Raw genomic sequence first — 20,656 nt, forward strand, 5'->3', positions numbered from 1 at the left:
ATAGTTTATCAACACTGGATTTGTAAACTGCGGGACCATTGTCTTATTCTCAGCGGAAAAAATTGCCTGAAACATGGATTCATGCTGTTGTGGAGTTGTGCTGTAAACTAGTTTTATGTTGAGAGTGTTGCGATTCTTGACCAAGTGTGTGAAAAAGTTCGCATTTAGGACGTACAGCTATCTTTCTTCTTTTGATTGCTGATTGGATGCATTTTGTATATTATGTGTTTTCAGGCCAAGCAGAAGGAATGTCATGTTTCAATGAAGCGTCTTCGGGTTCGCGGAGACTGGTCAGACACCGGACCCAATGCTAGGCCTGAATGTGAAATGAGGGGTGAGTGCCTCATGCTTTTAAACTGGTCTAGCTGGTTGCTACTATTTTTTTTCTCCTTATTTCTGTCAAGGTTAGTATGACAAGAGCATGCAAGTGCACATTACTTGCTTGCCTGTTGTATGCTCTCAGGACTGAATTTTAATTTAGCAGGCTGGCTTATACGGGCTAGTTTGATCCATTCTTTGTCCTGTTTAAGTTCTTGTTGGCCCTTGCACTGTTCACTTACTCAGATTAATTTTATTGCCCTTCTAAAGATTTTTTTTTTCTATGTTCTGCAGGGCACTATGTGCAGTCTCATCATAAGTATATATATATTTTCTCACACACTCAGTTGTATTACTAAATTGTGTACAATTTGAAACAACACTCCCCCCCACCCCCTGTTAACTGAATAGACGCAGCATTGCTTTCTTTCTCTATTGCAAAGACTGTTTTGTGTTATGCTTGAGGTAGACAATTCTACCCCAAGCAAAAAAAAAGTTGTTTTGTTTTTATCATGTAGTGTTATGCACTGCCATTATACGAGCGCATTAATGTTCCATTAGAAGCAGAGGCCAGGAAATGCTTCTATAAACAGCTCTACATTCTCAAAGTAACAGCATCAGTGGATTGAAGCAAAACGGTTACATAAAATGCTGGCCAATGTTATGCTGACTGTGCTCAAGAATGAGCTCCAAGAGCAACATTGTACAGGAGTGCTGATGGACAGTTATTCAAGGATTTGGGATTCCAGTAATCATGTCTAGGCACTGGCTTGACACCGCATTTGTTGTAACAACAGTATTTTTTTTATGTGTGTGCATCATTATTGACAAAATATTATTTTTTGTCTGTGTTTCAGCACTCGGTGAACAACAGCCGCGCTCACTGCATGCAAGCTTGATGCAACGCATGTCGGACGTGCTGACACGCATGTTCAACTCGTCCACTGGAGCTGGCAGAACAGCAGCTGCAACTGCTAGGCCTCATGCAGGCTCGTCACTCTCGTCTTCGTCTTCAGCCTCGCCTGGACACAGCGGAGGCGACAGCTCCACAGATGAAGACGTTGAGGCCACCGTGGCTAGGCACTCGCGAAGTGTGAGGCTTGCCAGAGGTGAACTTTACACGCTGTCTTAATGAGTCGGATGTACAGCCTTTGTTGAAAGAATTAAAGTCATTGTGCGCATAACCACAGCTGACTTTGGTGATTCTAGCTGGTTTCCTGTAACATCAGCTCAGGAAATGGAAGCAGGCTGTTGTACAAAAACTCTGCAGCTTTGTACTTTCTAGTTTTGGACGCTTCACAGACTTGACACAGCCATGAATTGGCAACACTCGTGCTTTTTGCAAAGGCTGTGCATCGTTACATGACAGAGGGTGTGCCCTCCTTGATGCACGTTACTGTGTATGAAATGTGAAAAATAATGTGTTGGTGACCTAAAAGCAACACAGGTTAAAAGTAGCATTTAATAGAAATGTCAAATATAGACTTGCCCAGTAGCTTTATATCTTGCATCATCACGCATTTACAGCCATCAAGCAACGCATCCGGCGAAAAATGGCCAGCAGGGCTGCTCAGCAAGAAAATTCAGAGAGGGAAGGAGAGGCCACGGCACAGGGCACATTGTCAAACGTGGTGGCACTGGACTTGTCTCAACCGAGTGCCAGCACCTCTGGTCAAGCGACGTCTGACGAAATCAAGCAGCAGAAGCGACTGGGAGATGCTTGCCCAGCATGCAGCAGGTGGGCTTCTCCCGTTAATGCGTATTAGTGAGTACGTCTATAGAAAATGGGTTGCAACTTCAATGCAAAGGCTCAAGAAATTAGGCAGGGAAGAGATGAAAAGTTCTTGTCTTCTCAGCCAAGTATAAGCTGAACTTTTGCTCCTGCCTTCAAATGTGTCTTATTTCCTAGCGTGTACATGCAGTTACGCTCAATGCAGCGTCCTGTTGTATCGGATGACACAGGAGACTACTACATTGATCACTACTTGGATGAATTTGTTTAGTGAGGAATCAGAGAATGAAAAACACAAGGGAAAAAAATGCTTCAATGTCCAGTTTCAATTGGTCGTTAGTTACTGAAAGGTATGTCACATTTGTACGCCCGAGCCAATAGTTTACACTGCATTTACCGGGATACCTTGAGAGTTGAAATGCATTGATCAGTGGCCAAGAAGTGGCTCTTATTGTAACATTTCCTCAATTTAATGAACATGGCTCGCTTTCATCTTTTCCGTGCTCTGCAGTATGTTTTAGCTGTTTGTCCTTGCAACTAGATTTGCCCTAACAATTCAGGCAGTGTAGTAGACTTCCGTGAAGTTTACAGGATGTGGAATCTGTGCAAAAGCTTACTTTATCCAATTCCTGGGAATGTGGAGGAGTGGTTAACGAAAACCATGGCCACACCGAAAAGTAGAAGCATGGTCACACTGGCCATCATGCTTAATCTGGCTAGTGAAGTCACCTGATTCTGCTTCCAAGGGAGGTGGCTCCGGACATAAAGTCTTGATTGAAGTAACGTTTTCTCTCTCCTTGGGCATGTGGCTTGGATTGCACTATCTCAGTCCACATTATATGTGTCATGAACATGGTGCTCCACCTATTACTGACTGCATACTTCTAAACTGTGCAGAAATTCAGTTTTATGTGGAACGCTTGGTGCCGATAGTAAGTTGAAAATTCTGAGGACACCTAAGCACTTCTTATAAGTTGTGAATGCCAAATCCGGCGTTGAGTGGTCCTTCAAGTTTTGTGCTGCTAGTAATATAACATAGCGGTACATGCTGCCCAAGCCAGCAAGCAGCAGCTGTTTGTGGTGCCAACGCTGCATGCCACCGATGTGGGGATGCCCACCGGTCGATGCATCACGGCAATGCCCTCTCTCCTCACGCAACACCTGGCGCGCTGTTGCAGCAGCAGGTGGTCATTAGTGACTTTCGCCTGCTCTGCTCTGTCAAGGCGCAGCTTGTGACACGGTGTTGCAGCCAATGGGAACTCGTTCAAGGCGAGCTCGTGACGTGGTGCTGAAGCCAGTGGCAATGCAAATTTAGGTGCCGTTTCGCTGGCTTTTTCGCTCAATGTGCCATTTGACGCTTTAACATGAAGAAAAGAAAGGTGTAAATTCTAGTTTGCACATACAGCATATTCTTATTCCTGATTGCAGTGGCAGTGTTAGGCAGGACAGCTCAAAGAATGCCTCGCAGCCAATGCCAGTAGCGGGTCCTCGACGCTCACCGAACCAGTCGGATGACGACGACGATGCTGCGTTCCAGGACTCTGTGGAGAGCGTTTCTGAAAATGAGTGCTTCCAGTCAGCAGCAGAGAACATATCTCCGGCTGGTGAAAACGGGAAAGACAGCGCACTGTTGGACGATTTCTCGTCTCCACCAAGAGAGATAGGTGAATGCAGTGTTGGCATTGTTTATCACCAAGTTATGTCAATGTTCCTTATTCTCCAGATGACACACCAGCAAATGTGACAAAACTTACTCCTAGAGGCTTTACTGTAAAGTAAAATTAACTGAAAATGTCATTGATTATGACCTGTGCAGATCTATGAGTCAGCAATACAGTCTATTATCCGTAGCACCTTCAAAGGCTGCATACAGGTTGATATTGCTGGAAAAAATTTTGTGAACTTTATATATACATAGTTATATGCTTGCTAGTTATTATCAAGGTCTTACTGTACTAATTGAATATGGTATCACAGTCGTGCCCAGGGAGTTTACTGCACATTAACCTGATAGTATCGTCATCAATACAGGCTCAGAATGTTACTAATACTGGTGTAATATTAACACGTGTACTTTTCGGGGGACCGCTTTTCACCGATTAACAAAGGTTAAAGGTTATTGCTCAGTGGAGGATGCGCCTGCATGTATCGGAAGTTTCTCTAATGTTATCGATGGTTCTATCTGATGCCTGTTGTCACCAAAACTTATGTAATTTGATTGTATGAGCAACGCGAATTGTGTAGTACTTTCTAGAAGACATGCGGGCACTAGTGATTACTCTGGAACTTTCAATGACTCGTATAAAAGCCGACGTGCTTGACCCACAGATCAGATTCCGCCGACCGCCGACTGTGTTTGCTGCTGTCATTGTCCTTTGAGTGTCACTTGCGATTGTGGGCACAGGTTCGCCCGATAAAATTTAAATCATTCACAGTTTTGCTGCTGAGTTCTTCCCCGTCACTACTACATGACAGTATGCTCCGATAAAAATATTTAACCCCCCTGACTTTACCAACACAGTAATGCATTGTTTTTGTAACAAATTATGTTTACATTGCTCTTGTTCTCTGGCTACTGATGTAGAGCTAATTTTAACACAGAACCATACTCTTCTGTTTAGGAGCTGCATCAGCAACAGCAAAGAATGCCAGTGCTGATAACACGAGCGAAGATGAAAATCCAAACCTGAATGATGATTCTGCTTTTCATTGGAGGAGGTGAGCCTTTAGTTCTGAATCTATGGACTTCTTTTCACAACACTGAGTTTATTAGAAATTGCTCCTCCGGTCCTGTACTAGTAAACCTACATGAACGAAATTACTTCAGCAAGCAGAAGAAAGCACAGGGCAGGGAAATGTAGAGGACATGCTTCTTATTGCAGATTCAGCACTATGTTATGTTTATCTCATATTGCTGTTTTCCAACTTGAAGACAGAGTGTTAGAACCCTTTTTACGCCATTGTGAAAAACATCTGCACAGAAATGATGACAACACTAATGATTGTCCTTAATGGGTCTGTGTTTTATATAGCTCTTCTCTCTACTTGGCATTTGTCTGCAGTGCATGACCTGTCATGTCATTGCTGTGCCGTCATCACACTGTTGCAATCGCCATTGTTGATGCACCAGCTGTTTCGATTTTGTCTGCCGTTTTCTCTGAGTGGCCATCAATAATATCTGTTCCGTTTTTTTGGAAACCCTTACCAAGCCAAGGAGCTTAAAAAAAGACCTTTATCATGCACCAGCTGATGAAAGATTTTTATAAGCAGGTGTGGTTCCCATCAGCATTATTTTTGATTGCACCATTGTTGAATGTCAGAATATAAACAAATGCACCCAAATGTAATAGAGCACTTTACCATACCTCATGCCACATGGGAGACGTGCCAGGAGTCGATTGCCCTAGTATAAGGCCACTCGTGTAAACAGGGTTGCCAAGTTTAGAGTGGACAAATTTGAAACAGGGGTAGGGGTGTGTGTTGGGGGCGACTTGAGACAACTTATCCTTTCAGTGCCAGGAGCTGTCAGTCTGTACAAATTTCTTTAGTACTACCATGTCGCGACTGGCACCAACAACGGTGCAGTAGTTGCCTGGCAAATATGGCTACCAATACAGATGGGAGGTACTGTGAGCCATAGGGCCTACAATAGAGCTACAACCGCAACAAAAACGAAATATGTTTATGACAATGCAACAGAAGACAAGAGAGAAGAATGGCAGTCAAGCTGTGACATATTATAAAAAGGAAGTCTGGGGAAAAATCACTAAGCTTTCGTGTTCGTAAATGCTGTTTGTCATTGGCTGGGTGCTTTGGCTAATGATATGTCCGACATCACTGTTGGCTAGCATCTGTTCGTTTGAATAATTCTAGCAGAAGAACTGTTTTATGAATATGGGCCCTGACTTATTGTTATTCAGTAGAAAAAAAAGCAAAAGTCTGGGCATTTTGCTACCCAGACTGGGTCTAGTTGGGACTGTCCCACTAAATTTGTCACGGTTGGCAACCCTAGGTGTGAAGGCTGTGCATACCTCAGTGCTGTCAGGTGCTTAACACTAGATTATAGAACAATTGAATTGACCTTGTCACAGTTTGCGGATGCTTTCTCTGGGGCTCCAGTGTGCTACATAGCATTTATATGCAACAAAGCTCTTTCAGAGTCCTGTTGCTTGTTCTGCAGACAATCTGCAACGCCACCACGAGCACCTTCGGAGGCTAGCCCACAGCAAACAGGCGACAACACTTCTCCTGTGAGCAGCCGAGCACATTCTGTGTCTAGGTGACTTCACTTTCCTACTTTTCTTTTTTTTTGGCCTCGAGTGAAAGTGCTACTAGCAGCAGTATGTCACCTTTTCAGGTCAAAGAGTAGTTACTACCTTTGGGATGGTTTGACATAGTTTGCCAACAACATAAGAGAACACACGCATGGGACAAAGACAGCAGGATTACTGCAATGTGCAGTAAATAATGGAGGCTTATTTCTTGACTAAAACAAGCTGAATATGGGCAACGTCGACTTCGAAGAATATGTGCGCATTGATGGCGACGAAGAAGTGGCAAGCTGCTGAACGATTAAGACTGCACAATTTTTAGCCGCTCTGCACTGCAGATGATGCTTCCAGACAGAATTTGTGGTGACTGTAAAGAGATCTAATAATTTCAACCGAATATGGCTCTAATGAAAACCTCTTGCCCGTGCATAGTGCTGACCAGTTTTCACCACGCACGTTAGCCTCACAAAGTTGTGTTTGCTGCACCTAGCTGTGAGCACATGTTGAGGCTGCCATAATGATATGGTATGTTTATGTTTAATTGAATGCTGGTATCTAGAACTCTATTGCAATTTGATTTTCTGCTCTCCTTGAAGTAGAATTGATGGATTAACTCCAAAGCAGACTTGCCAACTGTAGAATATAAAAACTATTGCAGTTGGAGCCAAAAAAAGACTAGAATCTGGTCAGTTATGCTAAAATTATTTGATAATTCAACATGCTGATAGTTTATTATTGCTTTGGAGATTTTATTCTGTAGTGAAGTCGACTGCCAAGCAGCTGGCGAAGAGCTTAGAGAGGCTTCATGCGCTCGCTCCTAAAGAACCGGAAGTATACGACATGATGTGCCTTCATGACGCAGAGCCAGTGAAGGCCTGGTCACTCGGCGAACGAGTTGAGGAGAAAATGCATGGCTGTGCATGTGGGTAACTTGTAATAATCCTTAGCTCTCTTAATATGAGATGCTTCACACAAATTGTGATGCGAACGATTAACTTTAGTTGTATCCTACGCATCTACAAAATCTGTCCGAACCGTTTCAGGGGCCCTTTAAGGTTGCCATGTATGCAGCAGTATATGAAAGGCGGCGCTGTTGACTCCCCAAAACTGCTTGTGTCTTTTCAGGCAGCCAGTGGTGCCCGACTCGGACAGTGTCTTACGTGCCATGGCTGAAGACTTGCATCTCGAAAAGGAGTGTGTAGAGGAGCCTTCATTCACAAAAACTGTGACTGGGCCTCGTGCTCGGAAGCGCTACACTGGGCATCGCAACTCCAGGACAATGGTGTGCTCCAAACTGTTTTTGATTCCTTTTCATTGTTGGTTACATGAAAGTTTTTTACATACCTTTGCCTGCTCAAAGCCAAAGGTCAAATGCGAAGCCGTCCGAGGTCACAGAGTTTGTTGCCGATGCGCGCACACTCCCATGCACCTACTTGCTGGCGGCTATTGGCTCAGCACCCCTTTATTCCACGCACATCCATGCACTCCTATGCAGCTGCTCACACACCACTACTGGCTTGGTGCCTTCTCTTCATGCTCCATTCTGCGGTACGGGTGTGCGTGCCACAAATAGATGTGACTTGGTTGTGCTAGCTGCACTATGTTGTGTGCAGGCCTCTACTTGCAGCTACAACTATGGGCTCTCGAAAGTATCAAGTGGAAGAGGAGCATAATAGTGCAGAGGCTCTGCAGAGACTACAGAGGTCCTGAAGTGGCGAGGCAGGAAGCGAAGCGACAAGCCAATGAGCGAGGCCATGGAGCACAAGAAAGAAGAGAATGGATGCACAGCCAAGAACAGTGGAACACTAAGCGAGGCCGCTGACCAGTCTGCCTAGACCAAGTGGCATTGATTGGAAGACTGCCACTTCTGGGATGCAGACACATACTTTCAAAGGCACTCTGTTGAAGATGAATTTGGTGCAGCAGGTAGTGTCTGCAACTACCTCTAGTTCTGATCGTATGTCGTCAGGGTGTCGTGGCTCGCGCATGTGGCGGTCCTTGCATGAGCGTTTCCCCAGGAGGACGCGAGTTCATTTGAGTTTTGCACCATGTGCAGGAGAGAACTGCTTCGCACTGACTTAAATAGGTGTGGAGAATTGTTTCTGCCAGAATTTTTAAAGATCTTTGGGACAGTTTGCCACTCGGTGAGGTACTGGAAGTAACAGGAAATTTGTAGTTTGAGGCCCCAAAAAAATATCTGTTCAATACCTTCTGCAACTAAATTTTGGACCGTTTAGAAAGCCTGTAATATGGCAGTGCACTTCGACACACGGACGTAACACAGTGAACAACACTAGCGCTGTAACACAGCCTAGTGTATAAAGCAGCCTCCATGCAAAATTTAGGTTGTAAGTACAAGTTCATGCTTTTTCATGGAAAAGCTTGCAAAACTGAACAAACTGACAAGAAAAATGAAAAAGAAAGATGGCTGGTATTATCGTTCATCGGAAGTGATGCATGACCTTCGAGATTAAGCAGCGACCATCGCTGCCCATGACATGCTGAATGATGTTTGAAGTGATGCGCTGATATCTATGTCATATCTGCTAACCACACATCATCTGCTTAGGTGCTGCTTAAAGGCTGATAATAAAGCTGTGTAGTTCAGTGCTAAGTGGGACAAGGAACACAGAAAAACGCAGACAAGCTCGAGGAAAAGCATGTCCTTAGTCCCGCCTTGCACTGCACCACACAGTCTCGTGGAAAACTAACTAAGCCAACCTATCACCCTTCTAAGCTGATAATAAAACTGGACAATTACCAGCATGGCAGCTTTGCCAAGATTTCTTCAGTAGTATGTGGTACTGCTAATTTACAACCAACTTAGCCAAAGTGAAAGTTCATTGCAGTTGGCATTTAAGATTGCCGCCACTTTGTTTAATTGACAAGCTGTTTTGAAGGGTGTGTTCCAAGTTTCGCTGTAGACAGCTTTGCCACCGCTACCAGAAAGTGGCTGCCATATCAAGTGCTGTTCTATTCCTGACATGACTAAAAGAGGTGAACACTTCGGGGAGAGTATCAAGGCTGTAATGTTGCAAGCTGCTTGCTCCCCAATAAGCAGGTAGCACAGATGAGTGGTACGATGAGGAGCGGTCAAATGGAGTGAAGTGAGCGTTATTCATGAGACATAAGATCAGATGGAATGCCAATAACGTGGCTGAGGCATGGCATGTAAATCTTGAGCGATATCCAGAAACGAGGCACGCATCTGAGGGAAATGCAGGTTTTGGGAAGAAGAGAAAGAGAGAGACTGTAATCAGTGACAAGATGCAAATAAAGCAGCATCGTATTTTGAACTAAAGTGTGAGAGAAGCGGCTTATTTCCATGGACTTTTGAATAAATTGTCTCACAATAGCCCTTCAGCATGGCTTGAAAAATCGTCCATCTGAGAGTGAATGACACCAACGCATGTCTGTGTTCCAATACACAAGAAGCAAACTGCTTTAGACATCAAGTCAAGCCACCTTTGTTTCCTGAAATGAATTGCAATGTTTTCTAGCTTGCTTGAGAGTGCCAGCTTTTTGGGCTAAGAATGAATGATGTGATGTGCCTGTGGTATCTGAAGCACTTTTGTATCTGTGGCCATTTGATCGCCTAAAATTTGTCAGTAATTGATTGATGAATCGATAATGTGCTCGTGCAGTAATGTTTGCAGTTTTCAGTTATTTATGTCTGCTTTATTGTGTATGCGCAGATTAAGGAGGCCACCTTCTGGGGCAATGAATTTGTGATGAGTGGTTCTGACTGTGGCCACATCTTTATCTGGCACAAGGAGACCTGCGAGCTGGTCATGATCATGGAAGCAGACCATCATGTTGTGAATTGCTTGCAGCCGCACCCTTTTGACCCAGGTTAGCTGCTTGATCGTATCTCTAGGGAACAGGCAGGTTTCAGGAAGGGATACTCTACAATGGATCACATCCGTATCATCAATCAGGTAATCGAGAAATCCGCAGAGTACCATCGGCCTCTCTATATGGCTTTCATAGATTACGAAAAGGCATTTGATTCAGTTGAGGTACCAGCAGTCCTAGAGGCATTACGTAATCAAGGAGTACAGAACCTTTGCATAAATACCTTGGAAAATATCTACAGAGGTTCTACAGCTACCTTAATTCTGCACAAGAAAAGCAGGAAGGCACCTATATAAAAAAATAAAGGGGTCAGACAGGGAGACACAATCTCTTCAATGTTATTCACTGCGTGCTTAGAAGATCTATTCAAGCTATTAAACTGGGAAGGCTTAGGAGTAAAGATCGATGGCGAATATCTCAGCAACCTTCGGTTTGCCGATGACATTGTTCTATTCAGAAACAATGCAGATGAGTTACAACAAATGATTGAGGACCTTAACAGAGAGAGTGGGGTTGAAGATTAATATGCAGATGACAAAGATAATGAACAACAGCTGGGAAAGCGAACAATAATTCAGGATCACCAGTCAGCCTCTAGAGTCTATGAAGGAGTACGTTTACCTAGGTCAATTATTCACAGGGGACCCTGATCATGAGAAGGAAATTTACAGAAGAATAAAGGTGGGTTGGAGCACATTCGGCAGACATTGTCCGATCCTGACTGGAAGTTTACTGTGTTGTATCATTAAAAAGAAAAGTGTACAGTTAGTGCATTCTACCGTTGCTATCAGATGGGGCAGAAACTTGGAGACTGACAAAGAAGCTCGAAAATAAGTTAAAGTGTACAAAGAGCGAGGGAACAAGGAATGTTAGGCACAACGTTAAGAGACAGGAAGAGAGCGGTGTGGATAAGAGAGCAAACAGGGATAGCTGATATCCTAATTGACATTAAGAGAAAGAAATGGAGCTGGGCAGATCATGTAATGCATAGGCTAGATAACCAGTGGGCCATTAGGATTACAGAATGGGTGCTAAGAGAAGGGAAGCGCAGTCGAGGACGGCAGAAGACTAGGTGGGGTGATGAAATTAAGAAATTCGCAGGCGCTAGCTGGAATCAGTTGGCACAGGACAGCAGTAATTGGAGATCGCAGGGAGAGGCCTTCGTCCTGCAGTGGACATAAAAAATAGGCTGATGATGACGATCTGTCTTTACTATTTCCCGGGACAGAAAGTGTTCATGCAGCTGCATCGTGATGTTTGCCCATAGCGCCAGACATGAATCAGTTCTTGTGTTGAAAGTCTTTAAACATGATAAAGCTGTGCAAGATCCACCTTACTAAGGCCTGCATGCCCAGCACTAAAGCTTTTGTGCTGCTTGCATCAGCAGTGGCTGCACTGCTTCTTTTACCGTATATTTAATGCGATGTGCTCGAAGGCCATAAATGCAATTCTATTTCTAAGCAACACAACTGCCTGGTATTCATGCTTGGCATTGTCAGTAGAGATATTATCTTGTGGTAGCAGTAGCAAGCTGTATAATAGCAGCAGTTCTTAGTAAGTTCTTAGTACACAAATGGCCAGGCCACTGCAGCTGTTCTAGAGCAAGATCTATAGTATTATAATATGTAGCTGGTAGGGTCACTAATCACTGTGCACATAAACACTGATAAATTTAATTTATTGTGGACATTATAGTTTTGCCTTGAGATTTCGGTTCTTGAGGTGCTTGCAGCAGGCAAACAAAACTCTCAGGTGTAACAGTGATCAAAAGAACAGCCTTAGTATGTGCTGTGATGTATATTATTATGCAAAATCTATCTCCTCTGTGAGCTCCTTTGGCTTACTTGCTTTGCAGTTTTGGCATCAAGTGGGATAGACTACGACATCAAAATCTGGGCTCCTCTTCGGGAAGAACCTTTCTTCGACACTGAAAAGGCTGCAGAGGTATGCTTAATAATGAGCGTTTATTACCATGACAGTGTAGCAGAGATCACAAGTGACATGTGCCATATTCTGTGCACTGGATTTTGCTGGTTGCACTTACAGGGACACTAAAGAGAAACACTAAGTCAGTTTGTACTGGTAAGGCATTCCTTCAAAACTCTATAATCGTTAACTACCTGGTGGGAGTTTAGTTACAGTCGAACCCACTTATAACGATACTGGTTTTAACAATATATCGGTTATAACAATGATATCAACTTCTGTATGTTTTCCATGGTGAAATAACCCATTTACTACAGTGCCCCAATGCCGCATTACTGGTTATAATGATGAAGTCTGGCTGCTGGGTGTCCGAGCCGAAATGTAGTGAAATGCGAAATCCTTGAAAATAAAACGAGAAATTTGAGCTGCTGCACGATGAACCCCTCCTTCAACAGGCACCATGCGCTCATTTTCCAGCTATCTCCGTGCGCCTCTCTCCCGTCAGCCTTCCCTCCCTCCGAACAGGATTGGGCTGCACCCATAGCTCTAAGCCGCCCCACCCACTGAAACACGAATGGACTGTGCCAACTGTGCTGCTCACAGATTGCTCGCATGTTGCTCGCTGGCTTCTCATTCAGCACAGTTTTGCTAACGGCTTAATCGCTTGAGTTCATCTTTGTTGGTTGCGTAGAAATCGTTCCTGGCCACATGGTTTCTCAGCCTCATTTGACCAACAGTTGGTTTGACCCACCGCCAAAATGGCAGATGACTGATCCACCCACCCCCTCATCATCGGCATTGCACGACGTTGCTGGTGAAAAGAAAGTGCACGGCTACAGATTTGGAAACTAAGTGCTTCTAACCAATGAGGCGATCGTCGTGAACGTGCTTACATTGGATAGTGACGGCGACGATGGCAGCGATGACGCGGTAGGGCAGGCCAACGTTTTTGTGACGAATCTTCCGCTGCACTACGTGGAGCTCCTGGATGTCCTGGAGAAGGATGTTGGCAAGCTTCTCATAAAGCATGCAAGGCTAACAGACACGTAGGGTTTTCTCGTGCAAGCCAGTGAGAAGTACGTGTTGAGATGCTTGTGGCTATCTCACCTCAGCGTTTCTTCTGGATTTCTCAAGCTAACAGGCTGTTACGGCAACATTCTCGTGTAACTTTTAAAAGGCCCCTTTTGGGGCCACCAAAGCGATGCCTCGTTGGTGCTCGCATATCGCTTGCCACCTGTGACACCTCTTTGCAGTTGTTATAGCAGTGCCATTCTCATACCTGCCAACTCTTCTGAATTTTCCGTAAAATGTATGAATTTCGAGCTGTCTTACAATTTTACGAATCTTGCTTGAAATGTTACAGAAAACATTTTACTTGCGAACAAAAAACATCAAAATATAGTAAAACTACACCCTGGTGTACCTTGCACCACCACGAGAGGGCAATGCATATGCGTGGTCTCATCATCAGCAGCTGCAAGGTTGTAGTGACTTCTGTAGTCTACTAGGGTGGGTCACGAATCCATATCCAAAGCTCGATAGTACCGATAGCCCCTCTAGTACCTCTGCAAACCTGTTGCCATGCTGTTGCCTTTGTTCGCGAAGGTGCGTGGGTTTGGACTTCAGTCAGCTTCAGTCACTGCAGTGCTGGCCTCGCCTTTTCTGTGACTAGCTGCCATGTTGGACGCAGTGAGACTCTAGCCTGTAGCGGCTTCACAGTGCAGTGGCGGGCTTGAAGGCCCGACAGTATTTCTAAGTGTTCTTGAAATTGTACACGGCAGAATAATTGTGCTTCATGCCATCAAAGAAAGGGGAGAAGTTCAGATTCTGCACCACGTGTGCCTGTGATGTGAACAGCTCACATGGCGGCAAGTCTGACATCAAGGTCCGCATCGCTTCGAAAAAGCATCAGGGATATGTGCGAGCCGTGGACAGCCAGCCAAGCCTAGCAAGTTTTTTACGCAGCAACGACCTCGATGTGATTCGTGCAGAATGCCTCTTCACAGTGTTTTTAGCTTAACACAACATCCCGCTGAGTATTAGCGATCATGCCGTGCCGTTATTCCGGAAGATGTTCCCCAAGTCCGAAGAAGCGAAACTCTGCTCATGGTCAAGGGGCACCAGAGTGGAACTTGCTTTGAGCAAACCTACACAGAGAAGTTTCTGAAGCAGGCAAAGTCGGCAGTAGCAAAATCATTGCAAAAATAAATTGTGCCCCAGTGGAGTATTCGCTCTTTACTCTCCAAGACACGGATTTCACTTGCAGTTGTGAAAACGTGAGTGAGCTTGTCGCAATAAGTAAATCCCTTAAATAAAAAAAAAGTGCCCCCCTGCCCCCTCCCCCTTCCCCGCCGCGATAGTTTTACGAATTACCAAATCTTCAGGTTGGCAGATATGCATTTTTTAATGCCGACAGCTGTGGCTTGTTGCGATCGGAGCGCCCAGGAAGCAGTTAAACGAGTGAACACAATCAGCAGCCGGATGGAGGAAGGTGGTGGGGAGGGGCACTGCATGGCCAATTATAATTTTCTCACATCAGGTTTGCCATCCCCTGTTTTGATTTTTTTCATGCAACACAGTTATAACAATTATCGGTTATAGCAATAGAATTTTTGTGGCCGTTGAATACTTAGTGGGTTTGACTGTATTAGAAGAGAAATAAAGGTCTAATTTTAATTGCTCAGATTTCACAACGCAACCCCAGCAGCAGTATGTCATTGTTACGTCACATATTTCGATTGTATTGTTTGTATTTTGGCCATTGTGGCTCAGTAAAGCTTCTTGAAACCCACTAAATTTAGTCTTTGGCTGTTTTAGAATACAGCGTAGTCCATTTTTACCAGTAGCAAATTAACTAGGCCCAAGCAGATGCTGGCAAAATTTATGACAAGCTGTAGCAGAAACTTAAAGGTGGCATTGGCGCTCGCCTTTTGTTTGTGAGTCATTTCTGGCTTTGTTAGCCCTCTTCCTACAGTAAGTGTGGTTTTTTGTTATTGTGGAAGGGTAATTTACTACAACAGTTGAAATAGCTTTTCTCTCTAGTGTCCCTTTAAAAATGTTCAGTTTTCGGTGATACTGTGCGCCTTTGCGAGAAAAACATGGCATTTTGTAGAAAGCAGCCTATCAAAACAGCTGTTGCCATTGTTTCTGAAGAAATTTTGTGCTCATATCTGGAGAAACATTGGCCCTCATCTAACAGCATCTCATTTTCTTGAGTGTTGCATGCACTTCATTACATCATATGTTCATTAACCCCATAGTGCATGAGCTGCAGAGGAGCTTGGCTCATATGTAATTTTATGGGTGTAGAGTGTTGAGGATGGGTTTGCTGGTCGAATGTTTCTCAAGCCTTTGGTGAACTGAGCTTGAACTACTGAGCTGAACACTTAAACCACCCAAGAATATTTAGCTTGGCCCAATGTAAGTGTGCATATGCTATATAGTGGAAAATAGAATCGCTTTACAAGCCTGTGTATCCAGTGGTTGCTTACAGACATGCAGTTATTGCACTGCAGCTTTTCTTCTCGCTTCTCTCCACAGATGATCAAACGCAACGAGGTGATGCTGGAGGAAACAAAGGACACAATTACTGTGCCAGCTTCCTTCATGATTCGTATGCTTGCATCGTTAAACCACCTGCGATCTTCAGGTACATGATTTGTCTACGCTTGGCCTTTGACTTCATAGTGCAGGCCAACCTTGATATAGTAAATTGATATATAATAAATTATTATATTTAATGAAGCAAATCTAAAAATGTTTCTCACTGTTATCAGCATATAACAAATATGTACATGCTTATATTACTATAACAAATGTATCTTTAATGTAGATATAGTGAGGTTTAACTGTACTTGGTAATGGCTTTGGGAACAGTATTGCCATACACCGAGCTTCATTTACAACTTTTTCACTGCTACGCTGTTTCACTCTTATTATTGCAAGAGAAATTGTATGGACACTCAAGGCGCATTCCCGCTGTTGTGCCTTCCTGCTATCGACGGCACATGCGCCCTTCATGCGTGGTGGGCACGCTGTCAACACTCCACTTGATGGCAGAGCCAGGAGAGCATTCTGCCTTCCTCTACTGCCACGAGCATTTTGCACATGCACACTATAACCACACCGACATTCCTGCTGAGCTGCTGTCCAAGTTTAACAGGCAGCAAAAGTCAAGCTAATGTCTAATATTTCACTAGGTGCCGACTAATGCCAGTGGTTTCCCATCAGTCTCACCTCGTGCCCCATTGAGATGCAACACCTCCAACATCATTGGCGGCACTATTAATCCTGCCAGCATTTGCGAGACGCCCGATAGCTGCCGGGACGCTGTTTCTTTCTTCCCAGCAGCAGTTGCCTCGTGTGCCATGTCGTGCAGGAATGTCACACCCGCACATGCTAGTTAGAAGTTCAAGCTTTGTAACAGCGCAACGCAAGACACGCACAAAAGGAAGGTAAGAAGACGACACGGCGATGACTCTCATAATTTATTGAAGATATGTCTAACATATATATAGGTGCCAGTTCAAAAACCATGACATCCACGAGACACAGAGATACATCGAGGCAACTGTGACCAACTGACGCATAATCAAAAGTGACAAAGGTAACGCAGTTACTTGTCATGAAGAGCGATAGACAGTTCGCTGATGCATGCCTTGGCCCTAATCTTTATATTGCAAGTCTCAGTGGTTTCTCTTGTAAAACGACGACACACAGCACCATGTTGTCGTCTTTTGTCTGTGTCTTGTGTTGCGCTGTTACGAACTTTACAATGAATCCTAACCAACTGGCCCAACTTACCGTTTTGAAGAAGTTCGAGCACAGCGCTGTAGCTATGATGCTATAGCAGCCACATGAAGTTTTTCTTTCCCCTCCCCTTGGCCTTTTCTCACGCTGACATATGTTGCAGGTTCTGGAATTCAGGGTTGGCGACGGCTGGTGCGCGATGCTCGAACAGACGACTCCGACAGCAGCAACCACTGATGAAATCTCATCTTTCTTCTTTTGCATTTTTAATTTCCAAAGCTTATCTTTATTGCCTAGTCTACCGCCCAGACAGATTTATTTTCATGTGCGAGTGTTTTGATCATGCCGCATTTAATTAATTGCCCACTGTTCCATGCAGCAACATATTTTTTCCTCATTGCTGCAGTCCTATACTATTTATTGCAAGTGGTTCCTGCCAGGATGCCACTGTTGAATGTGCAAATAAGTTGTCCATAGAACACTAGAATGGGCAATGTCACCAAGGTTTCAGGTGCATGAATAAATTGTGTGTGGCCCAGTGACCTGTCTGTCCATTTCCGAGTCTGCTTCACTTTCTACACACTTTCATTTCATTTAGTTAAAGGAATACAGTAGAATCTGATATATTAATCTAAAATGGTTGTAACCGATGTCAGCCTGAAACAAATATCAAGTATAACGTAGGGTGTTGGGTGCGACTTGGTTAATGAGGTTTTCTGCACCGACACAAAATCTGAAAAATTGCCTCATTCTTCCCTTTAATGAACAGCAGTTACAGCTTCACGCTTCAATTCCCCAAGTGTGTAACAAATAATTCCTCTGCTTTTTAATGCCACCAGTTCATAATGCACACGAATTGCTGTGGGACTTCAGTCATGAAGCAGGAAGCCAGCCACATTAGAAACAGCAGACATTGTCACGTAGTGCTACACCCCACAAATGCATGCACCCAGTGCTGTACCAACAGCATTACCCATTAGCATTCAAGCAGCTCATTGAAAACATCCAATCGTGACTTTTATTATCTTTGCCATTAACCACCCACTACCTCATGTGATGTGTGAACAAGAGACCCTTTGAGGAAATAAACAATTTCTTGAGGGTGGGAGGGGGCACCACAAACTATCCAACACTCTCTCTCTCTCTCTCTCTCTCTCTCTCTCTCTCTCTATATATATATATATATATATATATATATATATATATATATATATATATATATATAGAGAGAGAGAGAGAGAGAGTCATATCGTAAGAAGCCAACATTGACACGGAGGACAACATAGAGGAAATTACTTGTGCTTAATAATTGAAATGAAGAAATAAATTAATGGAAATTAGTGTTAGTGAAAAAGTGTTAGCCAGCGCCACCACTCTACTAGAACACATAAATACCCAAGAAAGTGGATGGGAAAACGGCACCGCGGTAGCTCAATTGGTAGAGCATCGCATGCCAAATGCGAAGGTTGTGGGTTCGTTTCCCACCTGCGGCAAGTTGTTTTTTCATCTACTTTAATTTCCATTAATTTATCATTTCTCCATTTCAATTATTAAGCACAAGTAATTTCCCCTATGTTGTTCTCAGCATCAATGTTTGTTGGCTTCTTATGATATGACTAATAAAAATCGGGCCCCTCGGTTAACCCCCTTTCTTCTCGTTGATATATATATATATATCAGCCATACGTGTAATTATCAGTCCTATATGATGAACCAGGGTGTAACACAAATTACTTGAATATATTCCCTGAAATTATATATGAGTAGAAGCTATAGATGATACAGTGACAAAAGGCGATTAGTGCCCGACAGAAGTCCCTGACACTGCACAGAAGCAGCAGCAGTAGCATGCTGATAAAAATATATTTGCTACAATTTTAATAATTTAACAAATACTAGTATTGGTGTATAAGTCTACAGTACAAATTTATGGCTGGTTCAGGCAATATTACTATCAAGGTTGCACATGTCAAAGTACAGTCTATATAAAAGACAATATTCATAAGAAAAAAAAATGTTGGCAGATATTTGTGACCTTGTAGGATTGCAAAGCAATTCCCAGTGAAGCGTTTCTTTCGAGCTGTTGAAATTTCCAAGTTTCAGCTTCCTGTAATTACACCTTAAATGGTTGCTTGGTTTCACTTGAAACTTTGCCTGTATGTAATGCTTTCGAGCACATAAGAATTTTTAAAAGCCAGTAATTCATCAACATTAACCATAGCTTATAGCATAGAAAGGACTCTCACAGAAATTAGAAAGTATCCAAAATAAAGCCTTGCGATTTATATACCATAAGTATTCTCGACACGAAAGCGTAAGTGCTCTTAGAAGCCAGGCAGCACTGCCTACCCTTGTTTGTCGGCGTCGTGTGGCTGTCATGAAATTTCTTTTTATGCTATGTAATGACAACTATAATATAGATAAGCGAGATTACGTGCAACCACCACACCGACACTTTAATAGAACCTGCCATAATAAACACATCAGGCAGTATCCGACACAGTGCGACACGTTTAGATATTCATATTTCCCATGGGAAATTGAAATCTGGAATTCGTTGCCACAGGAAATTATAGAATCAGATTCTGTGGATGGCTTTGTCGCAAAATTGGAGCCATATTTTGGCTGTTCATGAAAGTATTTGAGTGCGTAGTTCAAAGGTAATGCATTGGTTGAGTGATTGGACACTAGTGCACGTGCGTTTGCATACTGCCTCATGATTTCAAATGTAAATATTGCAATGTGCTGAATAGTGGTGTTTTATAGATCAACGATAACTACAAGAATATTATACGACTAATATTGCAATTGTTTTTTTCCCTGATTCATGTGAAACAAGTGTCTTGTGTTGAATACCAGTGCTGTTGTATGGCAGTTTCTTTTTGCTTTATATATTTTGTTTTTCTTTTCTTTTTTCCTGTTTTTCCCATGCTCATGTGTATATATTACAATCCACTTCCTGTTTGGGCCTGTGCAAAGGCCTACAGTATTGTTAAATAAAAAAAATAAAATAGCCCCTCCCCCCACCCACCCCCTTATTGTTGTTAGGTTTTATCACTCAGTGGAATGAGATAAATTCTGCTTTGTTCGTAAAACACATTGATAAAACTTCAGATCATTTGGATCTGAAGTCCACTTTAGCTGTGCCCATTCCTTCCAAGTATAAAGTTTGTGAAATGCAGAGTACTCTTGGGAATTTGGGAAAAGTTGCTGATAACGGCAGCCTGACACTTTCAAACAGTCGCTTAAGATTTTTTTGTTATTTGTTGAATATTTTTTTTTTTTGCAATAGCTGTATTTGATCAACACACGTACAACATTGCACAGAAACTTGGGGTAGCGTTCCACATATATTTGCAAAATTTGACCTTGGTTGTAATTGTAATTATGGCAGGGCAGCAATAAGTTTTATGCTGTTCGTTAACCATAGTAATAATGGTACAGACCATTGAATATGTGATGTATTGTAAAAAGGCACATTTAACCCACCTTCTTGAAACATTTCCTACACATTACACATACTGTGCCGCTAATTTTCCCGAAATATGAATAAGGTGCATTGTTTAGTTCACCGAAGACACTGAAGAAATAAACTGTGATCCTTGTATGACAAACGAAAGTAAGGGGGAAAAAAAGAGGGTTCAGTAATTATTTACCAAGTTAGGTTTAAAACACGTAAATGAAACTTTTGCAGCACATTACTCTAAAAATTATACCTATTCTCATGGAATTTGAAGTTTGTGCCTCATTCCATTGTTGGAGGAGTCTGGGAAACATTTTAGGTAATGACAGTATAACACATTGG

General features: G+C 43.1%; 1 protein-coding gene and 1 non-coding gene across 2 annotated transcripts in view; both read left to right on the forward strand.

Moving 5' to 3' along the window:
• The window catches only part of LOC142585778 (DDB1- and CUL4-associated factor 6-like), a 31,355-nt gene extending 13,962 nt beyond the window's left edge, over window positions 1–17,393 (forward strand). Inside the window, exons 9-19 of the mRNA XM_075696780.1 lie at window positions 235–334; window positions 1,176–1,427; window positions 1,846–2,056; window positions 3,479–3,714; window positions 4,672–4,768; window positions 6,231–6,329; window positions 7,447–7,603; window positions 10,017–10,173; window positions 12,032–12,120; window positions 15,643–15,751; window positions 17,015–17,393. Of these exons, the coding sequence (XP_075552895.1) occupies window positions 235–334; window positions 1,176–1,427; window positions 1,846–2,056; window positions 3,479–3,714; window positions 4,672–4,768; window positions 6,231–6,329; window positions 7,447–7,603; window positions 10,017–10,173; window positions 12,032–12,120; window positions 15,643–15,751; window positions 17,015–17,088 (1,581 nt within the window). The 3' untranslated portion in view covers window positions 17,089–17,393. The remainder of the gene's footprint in view (window positions 1–234; window positions 335–1,175; window positions 1,428–1,845; window positions 2,057–3,478; window positions 3,715–4,671; window positions 4,769–6,230; window positions 6,330–7,446; window positions 7,604–10,016; window positions 10,174–12,031; window positions 12,121–15,642; window positions 15,752–17,014) is intronic.
• An 878-nt stretch (window positions 17,394–18,271) lies between these two features.
• Window positions 18,272–18,344, forward strand: TRNAW-CCA (transfer RNA tryptophan (anticodon CCA)). Its single transcript has one exon. It is a non-coding gene; the product is annotated as a tRNA-Trp (tRNA).
• Window positions 18,345–20,656: the final 2,312 nt, after the last annotated feature.

This window comes from Dermacentor variabilis, chromosome 6, assembly GCF_050947875.1.
Source record: "Dermacentor variabilis isolate Ectoservices chromosome 6, ASM5094787v1, whole genome shotgun sequence".
Classification (NCBI taxonomy): Eukaryota; Metazoa; Arthropoda; class Arachnida; order Ixodida; family Ixodidae; genus Dermacentor; species Dermacentor variabilis.